Here is a 12,254-nt window from a genome sequence, read left to right on the forward strand (position 1 = left end):
AATCTTACAAATTTTATATTTTTAAATTAATAACATCATTACAATACAACCTATTTATTTAAAATTTTATTTTATATTAATATTAGATGTTTGAGTTGATAATATCAAATAATTTATATCTATTATAAAATATTTAAAGGACCTTAAACCATACGTCGACGTCGTAAACTTGTGAAGTCATGAGTGGCCTTGATTCCTTAGCCATCAATCTGAGAGCACAAGTCAAATGCATAGATCTCTATATCAATCTCACGCTCCTCTCAGCTTTCCCTTCTTCCGTTGCTATAGAACGCACTTCTTCTCATTCACAAGCAACTATGCTTTCTTTCGTTCTCTAACTTCTCTTTTCTCTACTTTTTTGCTGATCTCTGTTCTGCACTCTCTGACGATCCCTTCTCTTCTTCCAAAACCGTTTCATCCATAAAGGTACCTCTCTTTAATTTGTTTTTATCTTTATAGCTTAAACAGTTTCCAGTTGGGACTCACATTTCCTGCAAGATTTGTTAATCTGTGAAAAATAAAATTAATGTTAATAATTTTGTGGGGTCACAATACAAGTGCAAGGAATCTGGGGATTCTGTTTTGATGCACTCTCAGCATCTTGGCTTTGTTTGTCATTTGGTTTAGGAGACGTGAATGTTTACAAACAGTAGGATAGGATTGTAAAACAACGTAATATGATTTTAATTTGTATTCGTCAAACTTAACAAACAACTTTTAGTTTTTTTTCCCTTTTTGTCTCTGTTCTCTTTGTTTTTTCAGTATAGCTAGCATTAGCAGGGTTGTAATATGGATTGGATTCACTGATCAAGCTATTTAATTTAACATATTTTTGGGTCTGGATAGAGACGGTTCAATCTGCCAATCTTTTTTTTTTTTTTTTTTTTGTACAAGATCATCAATATTGACATTTTTTTAGTTATTTTGAATTTGTTAAATTGATTTAACACATTAATTAAAATTATTGTGTCTATTATTGTTTTATGAAGAGGGATCACTCACTTCAAAATGCTACATAAACTTATTTCATTTAATAACTCATATTTTATATTAAATTTTGATGATTTAATTGTTAAATTAAAAAAATATATATATAGATTAAGTTAATAAAATTTTTAAAAATTTAAAAAATATTTAATACTCTATTTCATTAATTCAAATTTAATAAATAATTATAAAAGTATTTTATGTATTAATGTGAATAAATTAAATAAAATATTAAATAATCTCTAAATTTCTTTAATTTTTAAAAATTTAATTTATGTATTAAGAATTTTTAATTTAATAATTAAATCGTTAAAATTTAATATATAATATGAATTATTAAGTGAAGTTAGTATAAATAAATTTATTCTTGAAATAAGTAAACTTCTTCTCTTACTTTATTTATCTTGACTTTTTAAATTGTAAACTATTCTATATTTTTTTTTTCCATCAAGATTATAATAATAACAACAAAATTTAAATATGTATATTTTATCTCAACCACTACACCAACACTAATGACACATTTTACTTTAAATACTAGTAATATAACATTTTATTTCTTATTATGTCTAGCATTACCTTGTTTGATAGATAAGAAATGAGTGAGAAATATAGTTGAAAAGAATGGAAATAAGAGAATGAAAATGAGAGTCATTGTTTAATTGAGGAGAAATAAAGAGAAGATAAATTAAAAAAGTAATAAATCTCATTTTTTATTTATTTATTTCTCTCTCCTATCTCTTATATATAACTTATTTCTCATACAATTTTTACTTATTTCTTTTCAACTAAACAACCAAATTTTTACTTTATTTCTTACTCTTATTTTTTTCTTCACTTTTTATTTCTTTTTATTTTATTTCTCATATATTTCTTTCTCCACAATTTGTATTTATTTTTTACACCTGTAGTGAACTTGCCGCCTCACCACTAAATAAAATGGGATAGGATTTTCCATCACACTTTATCACTTTATCAATACTAACTGACCTGTCCTTATTTATTTTGGTCAATGACTGGCATGGTGCTGCAGATCAGTTTTATCACCTACTATATTAAAAAATTATTAGATAGTTGATACTATTAGGATCTCAATAAATTTTTATATGACAAAATTAATTCTTGTTTATAAATTGAAAATTTTGAATACTTGTCATATAAATGTTGGTAGAAATTATGAACGCGTAATAGTCTAGATTATTTAATAATTTCTCTTTTTTTTTTTTTAATGTCTCGGTTGCATATTGGCTTGTTTATGCATTTGGAGGAGCCTTTATCAACTTTTATTTAGCTTATGAAAGTAAGATATAACTGCTGGATAACGATCAGACAATTTATATTCTAATTATGCAAATCAGACGTAAAACGTGTATTCAATATGGAAGATTTGAGTTGTCCAATTTTTGCTGATTGCATGAACGTGTGGATTTGTTTTTTAGTTTTGCAAATCAGACTTAGAACATGGATAAGAAAAACAATATAAAAAAAAAAGACTTAAAACCCATTTCTCTTTTGTACCAGGAAATTGTTTACGTTCACGCCAAGACTGGTAACTAAAGATCATAAAAGGAATACTCAAAAACATTCTCTATTGTAAACAAGCAGAAATGTTACCTCAAATATTAGCCATCCCTACAATACTAGTAGTGATATTCATATTCATTCTATCTGCTGCTGTGTTACTATCAAAGCAACGCCAAGGTAATGGAAAACATCCACCTGGTCCCAAGACCCTACCAATTATTGGTAACCTCCACATGCTAGGGAAACTACCACATCGCACCCTTCAATCCCTTGCCACAAAATATGGACCTATAATGTCCTTAAAGCTAGGACAGGTTCCAGCCATAGTGATTACTTCCCCTGAAACTGCTGAACTATTCCTCAAAACCCATGACATTGCTTTTGCTAGCAGGCCTAAATCCATCTCATCCAAATACATTTCTTATGGTGGCAAGGGCTTGGTGTTTTCTGAGTATGGTACCTACTGGCGCAACATGAGGAAACTCTGCACCTTACAACTCCTTGTTGCATCAAAAGTTGAAATATTTTCTCCCTTGAGGAGTGAGCACTTGGGAGAGTTTGTTAAGTCTCTCCAAAAAAGAGCTTCATCAAGTGAGGTTGTGGACCTTAGTGACATGGTGGCGGATCTCATTGAGAATATCACCTTTAAAATGATATTGGGCCATAGTAAGGATGATAGATTCGATGTAAAGAATCTTGTTCGTGAAGTATTGATCTTGATAGGAACTTTCAATGTTTCAGATTATGTGCCCTGGGTTGGTGTGTTTGATCTTCAGGTATGAAATTCAACTACATGTAGTTAAGTACTTGGCATATCTCATATCATATTACTTTTGATTATGATCATGTAGTCTTGCTGCATTTTTAGTTAATGATCTTTCACAGTTTAGATTTCATTGTGAATTCATCGTGGAGTTAATTTATCCTTAGAGTTAAACAAATCCAACTTCTCAAGTTAACATGTACATTTGTGAAATTAAATGTGGAAGCTTCCAAAAAAACTGAAAGGACGTGCATTAATTTCAACTTATGTTCACAAGAAGTTGATTCAAACTAAAAATCTGATTGGATACAAGAAGTGTTTTTTTTTAGTTTCTTTATTGGAAATAAAGTGGTTTTTTTTTTTTTTTTTTTTTATAAGATAAGCTCTCAAAAATGCTTAACAGACTCTAACCATTAAATAATCATTTAGGATGAGTTACATAACTGGTTTAATTTTGGGTTGTGACTTTCCTTATTTTATTTACTCCATTTTTTTGTCATTTATGATTGTACTTGCCCTGAAATAATGAGATACATTATGTGTGTTATTCAATCACTGGCACCTCAGGGATTAGTAAGACGAATGAAAAAAGTAAGTAAAGAATTTGACGAAATGATGGAGCTGATTATCAAAGAGCATGAACAATCTTCTGATAACGACCAGAATGGCCAACGCCAGAAGGACTTTTTGGACATATTCCTAGCACTCATGCATCAACCCATTGATCCTCAAGACCAACAGGGTCCTGTCATTGATAAAACAAATATCAAGGCTATTTTGATGACTATGATCATCGCGGCAACTGACACATCTGCTACAACAGTTGAATGGGCCATGTCAGAACTCCTAAAGTATCCAAGGGTGATGAAGAAACTCCAAGAGGAGTTGGAAAGTGCAGTGGGGATGAATAGAAAGGTGGAGGAGAGTGACATGGAAAACTTGCCTTACTTGGATTTAGTGGTGAAGGAGACACTAAGATTGCACCCGGTTACACCTTTGTTATTGCCTCGTGAGTGTCGAGAAGATGTTACTGTTGATGGTTATTGCATAAAGAAAAAGTCAAGGATCATTGTAAATGCATGGGCAATAGGAAGAGATCCTAAAGTTTGGTCAGATAATGTTGAAGTGTTTTATCCAGAGAGATTTGTAAATAACAACATAGATATTAGAGGACATGACTTTCAACTTATACCGTTTGGCTCTGGTCGCAGAGGGTGCCCAGGGATTCATTTGGGTCTTACTACTGTTAAGATTGTTCTGGCTCAATTGGTTCACTGCTTCCATTGGGAGCTTCCATTTGGCATGTCCCCTGATGACTTGGACATGAGTGAGAAGTTTGGTCTCACAATGCCAAGAAGTAAGCACTTGCTAGGTGTGCCATCTTATCGGTTAGCTGGTGAAGTTGGAAAAAAATAGATTAGGTTTATAGCTAATCTAAGGTTTATAACTACATTAGGAAAGGTTGCTGGTTTTTTGATCTTCAAAATAAGAATTGATCCCTGCTTGTAGCAGTTGGATCAAATCATCAAACTCAATGCAGCAATTGGAATGTTAATAGTACTCTTTATGTGTAATATGAAATAACTTGAACAATAAGTCTACTTCTTGCTCATCTCATTTTTATCATATTTTTTTACAAAATAAATCATTTCACGAATTTAACATTGAAATGTATTATAGAAGAATAATTTATGTCGAAGTCTGTGGCCTCTCATTTGCTTCTCTAAAACGTGACATCTTCTCATGTCATTTGACATTGACCAAAGTACATTAGAACAACCATTGGATAACAGAAATGACATTCTGCTCAAACATAATATGGAGCAACCAAAGTAGCGCAATCCAAGTCATCTCATACGCAAGCTCTGCCACACATAATGATTTTTAGTTTTTTACAATATTCCTGCAGTCTGTATACTCATTTGGTCAAACAACTCGGCACAAAAGAGTCACAATTGGATTAATTAATTCATGGTACCGAGTTCGATCTCTTTGAATAAAGTTTTGAATTTAAATTTTGTAAGTAAAAAAAAATGATTGAAATGAGAGATTTTATTAAAAATAATCAGTTAAATTTTCTTACAATAATTAATCATTATATACTTCACATTAACATGGTTAAAAAAAGTCAAAATATCCAATTTTTTAGGCGCAAACAATAGTCAAGTGCTAGTTTTACTCAATTTTGATCATTGTTGCGAATGATGGTCGAAGATTATTCCTTCCCATTTCTCAATCATTGGAGTTATGATAATATATTCATTTGATTTGCACGAAACTTCATACTTGTTTCTTGATTAGATTCGGTATTCTAACATTTGAAATTGGAGCAGAAAATCAGCATAGCACCAAATCATGGAAAAGAAATAACAGAATATTTAAACGAGCTCACTCATTTAGGAAATTGTGGCATATAGCAAATAGACATTCTGAAATAAAGAAAAATCTATATCTCTTAACAATTGTAAAAATAATTCGATCGTCACAACTGAATGCATGGAACGAAGAAAATCATGATATCATTCATAAGTTGAAAACGAAGGGTAAGATTCAATTGACGTCACAAGATTTTTCAAAGCATCATAATTCATTAATTCTTACCATAAAAGACATAAAGTAATTCATAATTCTTATAGAACCAAAAACAACCAAGCATTCCTCAAGTTCAAGGACTGTCTTTTTCTAATGATATGTTTCGATTATCTTCATCTTCAATATTCAAAACAGCGACCTCGTCACCCCTAATAATTTTACCAATGCTTTCTTTGGCTGTCTTATAGATTCGAATCAAATCCATGTAGGATTTTTCTTCTATACCAACAAGATACGTGATCTGATTTCACACGTAAAGAAATCCACAAGCACATCAAAATGAACAATAAAAATCAAGCATAGTGTGTTTGAATGAGGAATTTTAAATTTTTGGTATTTAAATTACTTTGATTTCAATTTCTATCATTTTTAAAATATTTTGTTTTGATGAGTCAATTCAAATTTTTTAAATTTTAAATTGTTAGGTTAAATATGATAATTTAATTCCATCATAGTAAAATTGGTTTTAAAAATATATTTATATGTTAAGATTTTTAAATTAAATTTTATAAAAATAAATATTAATCCATTTTTAAATATTTAATAAATTTAAATTTAATATTAAATAATATTAAATAATTTTAAAAATATTTTTGAATATCTAATAATTAAAAGAATGAAGAGATAAGATAAAATATATAGATGAAATAAGAAAAACAAATATGAGAAATTTTAAATTCTCTTATTTTTTAGAGAATTTGAAATTCTATTATTTTAAGGAATTTTACAAATGCTTCAATTTCAAATTCTTTGTAAATTTCCCATCCAAACAAAACATTTCAGCTCAAAAAATTTGAAAATTTTCAAATAAATGAATTATCCTATATAAATTCCCCATCCAAACATGATAACTTTAGTGTCTCTGGGTGAGCATTTAGTTTGTAAAGTTAACTGGTCAAAATTGATTTTAAAAATTTAAATGTTTTTATTCTAAAATATTGTCTAATGCAAATACTACTTCAAATTGTTTATACACTCAAAATTAGTTTGAAATCAAATATACAAACATTAACTTAAAATTACATCAATAGTATTTCATCATAGTACAATAATTTATTTATCATCTTATCATGTGAATCAAAGATATTCCTCTTACGGATGAATTAATTTTTTTGAGATATCTATATCAATATATTTTAAGAAAGTAAATTATAAGTCTAATCCAATTTTATAAAATTAATTTATAAATATTATTTTTCACATATATACTTATAGTTTGTAAAACTAAACATGTGAAGTGGTCAGACCCCATAGCTTCTTAAATGATAAATTAAATATACAAATATTTTCAAATTTATATATTGGAAAACTTGTAACAATGGTCCCTATTCAATGTAATCATGGATAATTTATCATGAAGCCAAGCATGGTCCCCTCTAACAAACATTATAAGTACAAGTTACAAGAATCCATTTTTCATCTTCAATAAACCAAGATCACTTCACCAAACATGTTCCCTCTAACACTAGCGATTCTCATAGCCCCCCTTGTCACATTGATATACATTCTATGCACCAGCGTGTCACGGCCAAAAGAGCCACCGCGTCCACCGGGGCCACCACGGCTACCGATAATCGGGAACCTCCACAACATGGTAGGAGGAAGCGGAACACTCCCACATCGTTCCCTGCAATCCCTGGCCAAACGTTACGGTCCCATAATGTCCCTCCAACTAGGAAATGTTCCAACGGTCGTGGTCTCGTCCCCGGAGGCCGCGGAACTGTTCCTGAAGGCCCACGACGTAGTGTTCGCGAACAGGCCCAAGTTGGAGGCGGCCCAATACACGTACGGCCCGGAGAGCGTGGCGTTCGCGGAGTACGGCGCGTACTGGCGAAGCGTGAGGAGAGTGTGCACCACGCACCTGCTGAGCGCGTCGAAGGTGGAGTCGTTCGCAGGTTTGAGGAGGCGGGAAGTGGAGGCGATGGTGCGGCGCGTGAGGGAGGCGCGTGAGGTTGTGGACGTGAGCGAGAAGGTGGGGGAAGTGTTGGAGGATATGGCATGCATGATGGTGTTGGGACGGAACAAAGATGATAGGTTTGATTTGAAGGGTATTCTTGTTGAGACCATGACTGTTTCCGGTGCTTTCAATTTCGCAGATTATTTGCCTTGGCTTCGACCCTTTGATCTTCAGGTTAGTAGTGTATGTTAAATGAAGAAACTAATTCCATCATCAAGATTAACTAGAATGAACATTAAAAAAAACATAGGATATAGTTGTATGCAATATTAAATACAAGATCACTTATTATATCGCTATGATAATATATGTAATAAAAAATTTATTAAATATTAACACATATTATGTATAAAAACTTTTGATTTTAATTAAAAACGACACTTGTAGTACCTGAAGTATCATAACCAAGTTTTGTTCTATCTTACTAATATCATGATGCTTGTCAAAGTAGCACTAGGTTGGATCTTACGTAAAATTTTAAGTTTGAATTTTCTAAATAGAAAAAAATATGGTTGAGTTCTTCAAGGATTAGTCACTTACAAAAAAACTAGTGAGACTTTATATTAATATAATAGTGACTAAAAAATAAGAAAAATTTAATTATGTGGCGTTGAAATAATAGAATTGCTATTGATATAAATAAGTTGTATAAAGGTAATATGACCAATGAATTAAATTAATAAAAAACGATAATAAAGGATAAATTTTATTGACTAACAATTTTATTGCATTAAATAAATGTTCATTTTCATGTAATTAAAAATCATTAAAAAAATATTTTAAGCATATAAATACATTTTATATTTATAATAATTTGAATTATAATATAAGATCATTATTAAATATTAATATGAGAAAAAAAATTGAAATTTGATTTAGAGACAGATAAAAAGAACAATAGTTGACAATGAAAGTTTTTGGCTAATTGAGGATAGTATGAAATCTAGCTTCAAAAGACTGAAGAAAAAAATATTAAAATTATGTGATTGAGGAAGACAAATGAGAGTTTTAATGTATTCTAATTTATAGTATATGAATAGATGAAGAAAAAAAATCATATAGTGATGCACATAAAATAAATATAAAGAATTTTTTTAGAAAAAAGTTACCTGAATCTTTTCATCAAAGAAATATGAAACTTAAAAGAACTACTTCTAATTTTTAATATATTTATTTCAATAACTAATTATGTCTTGGTGGGCCTTATTAATAGGGATTAACACGACGCTCGAAGAAAATAAGTGAAGCACTAGATAAGATGTTAGATACAATGATAGAGGAGCATCAACTATCTCCTACGACACAAGGGCACCACAAGGATTTCATTCACACGTTACTTTCCTTAAAGGACCAACCAATTCATCCCCACGATGAACATGCACATATAATTAACAAAAGGAGCATCAAGGGTATTGTGTTTGACATGATAATAGGTGCATCAGAAACATCAAGCAATGTGATTGAATGGGCCATTTCAGAACTTGTGAGGCATCCAAGAGTGATGGAAAATCTTCAAAATGAGCTAAAAAATGTGGTTGGAATAAACACCATGGTGGATGAAACCGATTTAACAAAATTAAGTTATTTGGATATGGTTGTGAAGGAGACCCTAAGATTACACCCCGTTGTGCCTCTTCTAGCCCCTCATGAATCCATGGAAGATATAGTGATTGAAGGTTACCACATTAAGAAGAAGTCACGAATTATAATAAATGCATGGGCTATAGGGAGAGACCCTAAAGCATGGTCTGAAAATGCAGAAATGTTTTACCCAGAAAGATTTTTAAACTCTAATATAGATTTTAAGGGACAAGACTTTCAACTTATACCATTTGGGTCTGGTCGTAGAAGTTGTCCAGGAATTGTAATGGGCTTGACCATAGTTAAGTTGATTTTGGCTCAATTGGTACACTGCTTCAATTGGGAACTACCTTATGGCATGAGTCATGATGAATTGGATATGAATGAAAAATTTGGGCTATCAATGCCAAGAGCAAACCATTTGCTTCTGATACCAACTTATCGTCAACTAAATGAAACGTTGGTTAATTGATTTAGACATGACACAATGGTGGTTGATCTTGTATTATAATTAAAACTAGGAGAGAATAGAGTATTGTATAATTATTTTAGCTTGTCGCCCTTGAGTACTCTTTATTGTTTGTAGTTTGAAATTTCGTCTTTTTCCATGTAAGTTTATTGATAGTTCTTTTCCAATTAATTAAGAAAGTCCCTTTTTTTTTTCTTTGTTAAATATAATGTTTTGTTAGTTAGCAATAAGACTATATACTTGAATAATTTTTTTTATAAACACTTAATAAAAAAAAGGAAATAAGAGGAAAAAATAAATTGAACTTATAATATATAAATTAATTTTACCTTATAAAAAACTTAAAACATTTTACCTTTTTATCTTCTTCTCTTACACAAAAGTTTATTCAAGCAAAACTTATGTCATGATCTTTAAATTAATCTACTTACAAAATTTCAATGAAAGTGATGTCTAAAGATTGTAAAAGGACAATTCATGAATGAGTTTGACTATCTCTCTGTTCCATTAGGTGGGACATAATTAAGGATAAGTTTAAATATAATGTATAAAAAATAAAATAAAATAAAATAAAGAACTACCATATTAATTCTTGTCAGAATTAGGAAAACTCGTTCATCTTTATAAAAAGTTTAATTTACTTGTGTATAATTTCAAACAAAGAATACTAAAATATTAACTACATTTGAATTCAATTAAAATATAAAAAATCAATAAATAACATGAATCATAAAAACAAAAGAAGAATAATAGCTAAATTGTTTCTTGATAAATTATGTAATGTCAGTTTTCATATTTAAGTGTTACTATAATTTAAATTATTTTTATTATAATAATTAAATTATATTTTAATTATTAGAGTATAAAAATATATTATGCACTATAATTAAAATACATGTAAAAAAATTAGAGTAATATATATTTATTATATACAGTGTGAAGCGAGTTCGGGCTAAGATTTCACATCTTCTTCTTGATCCTTAGTCTACAAAATAGAACATATATATATATATATATATATATATATATATATAAGGGGTTATATAATTACACTGGTGTAATTTTTACTAAGTATTACACTGCTCAATAATCTTATGTTAAATGTGAATTTTATAAATCCAAGCATTAGATTGAAAGTTCATATCTCTTAGATCATATATATAAAATTTTATATTAATCTAAGATGATTTGATACTTCATTTTTATAAAACAAAATTGACGTAATATATTTATTTCAAAATACACTAAAATATGAACACTTTGATTACCTTCAAGTTGTTGTTCAATTTTAACAAAATTTGATATACACGTATAAAGTGTTATGAACTTTCAATCTAACGGTTGGATTTACAAAATTCATATTTAATATAAAGTTATTGAGTAATGTAATACTTAATAAAAGTTATATTGGTATGCTTATAGCTCTCTTCCTATATATATATATATATATATACATAATTTTTAATTATTAGTAAAAATTATTTTTTTTGTTTGTTTGTTAAAATCGAACGGACAAAAACTCACAAGTTCGGAATTAATTTTTATCCCTGAAAACCCTAAAATTATTGTCTTGTTATGTGTACTAGTCCTTAGAGGTCACTAGTTATCGGTAGTCACAACTCACAACTAAATAATATTTCTTTTATTTTCAATGAAAAAGACAACTAAATAATAGTATTTCTTTTATTTTCGACGAAAATGACTCATAATTTTATAAGGCTTAAATTGATGTAACTAATCGAATGGTGTAAAGATAATAACTCCTTATTTATTTATTTATTTTTAATATAACGAGATGCTTTGTACTTAGATTTGAAAGTTAATGGTTATGAAAAATTATATATATATATATATATATATATATATATATATATATATAATATGAGATGCTTTGAACTTAGATGTGAAAGCTAATTGTTATAAAAAGATATGTTTGGATAAATTTTTGTAAAAATATTTTTAATAAACAAAAATATGAAGAGAAATAAAATAATTTTTTCTATAATTTAAATTAGATGATGCATAAATTAATTTTTGTTAAGATTTTCTCCTATTTATTTTTTTAAAATCTTAAATTTAACTTATAAATAACTTATTTCAAACATGCATTCAAATCTATATGAAATTAATTTTATAAGGGGAGTGAGTAGATCCAAAGATTCTTCCTATCTAAAGTTATTTGTTGTGTAAATAACCATCATAAAGTTGTTGTTTGAGACGAAGATCTTGGACAATAGTACTATTTGACCTTCATAATAGAAATTTTTTTGTTTGTTATTTCTATTCTATTGAGCGAGAAAATAATATTATGAGATTTACCAATTTATTTTTTTTAATAACAAATCAATGTAATTTCATTCACCAGCTTTCATTCATTCTTT

General features: G+C 29.1%; 2 protein-coding genes across 2 annotated transcripts; both read left to right on the forward strand.

The window, feature by feature from the left end:
- Nucleotides 1-163: 163 nt before the first annotated feature.
- LOC109788203 (cytochrome P450 CYP736A12) lies at nt 164-4,886 on the forward strand. The gene is made up of 3 exons (XM_020346876.3): nt 164-426; nt 2,509-3,287; nt 3,842-4,886. The coding sequence occupies exons 2-3, from the start codon at nt 2,595-2,597 to the stop codon at nt 4,688-4,690; spliced, it is 1,542 nt and encodes a 513-aa protein (XP_020202465.2). The 5' UTR covers nt 164-426; nt 2,509-2,594; the 3' UTR covers nt 4,691-4,886.
- A 2,418-nt stretch (nt 4,887-7,304) lies between these two features.
- On the forward strand, nt 7,305-10,066 carry LOC145956936 (cytochrome P450 CYP736A12-like). The gene is made up of 2 exons (XM_083072878.1): nt 7,305-7,997; nt 9,037-10,066. The coding sequence occupies exons 1-2, from the start codon at nt 7,317-7,319 to the stop codon at nt 9,874-9,876; spliced, it is 1,521 nt and encodes a 506-aa protein (XP_082929004.1). The 5' UTR covers nt 7,305-7,316; the 3' UTR covers nt 9,877-10,066.
- The last annotated feature ends 2,188 nt before the right edge of the window (nt 10,067-12,254 follow it).

The sequence above is a fragment of the Cajanus cajan genome, chromosome 1, assembly GCF_000230855.2.
Source record: "Cajanus cajan strain Asha chromosome 1, NIPB_CcT2T_4, whole genome shotgun sequence".
NCBI lineage: Eukaryota > Viridiplantae > Streptophyta > Magnoliopsida > Fabales > Fabaceae > Cajanus > Cajanus cajan.

What these genes read in the sequence shown, in the direction of transcription:
- LOC145956936 (XM_083072878.1), top strand. Translation starts at nt 7,317, where the DNA reads ATGTTCCCTCTAACACTAGCGATTCTCATAGCCCCCCTTGTCACATTG. An exon ending in TTCGACCCTTTGATCTTCAG is followed by an intron (nt 7,998 to 9,036) that starts GTTAGTAGTGTA and finishes CCTTATTAATAG; the next exon opens with GGATTAACACGACGCTCGAA.
- LOC109788203 (XM_020346876.3), top strand. Translation starts at nt 2,595, where the DNA reads ATGTTACCTCAAATATTAGCCATCCCTACAATACTAGTAGTGATATTC. An exon ending in TTGGTGTGTTTGATCTTCAG is followed by an intron (nt 3,288 to 3,841) that starts GTATGAAATTCA and finishes CTGGCACCTCAG; the next exon opens with GGATTAGTAAGACGAATGAA.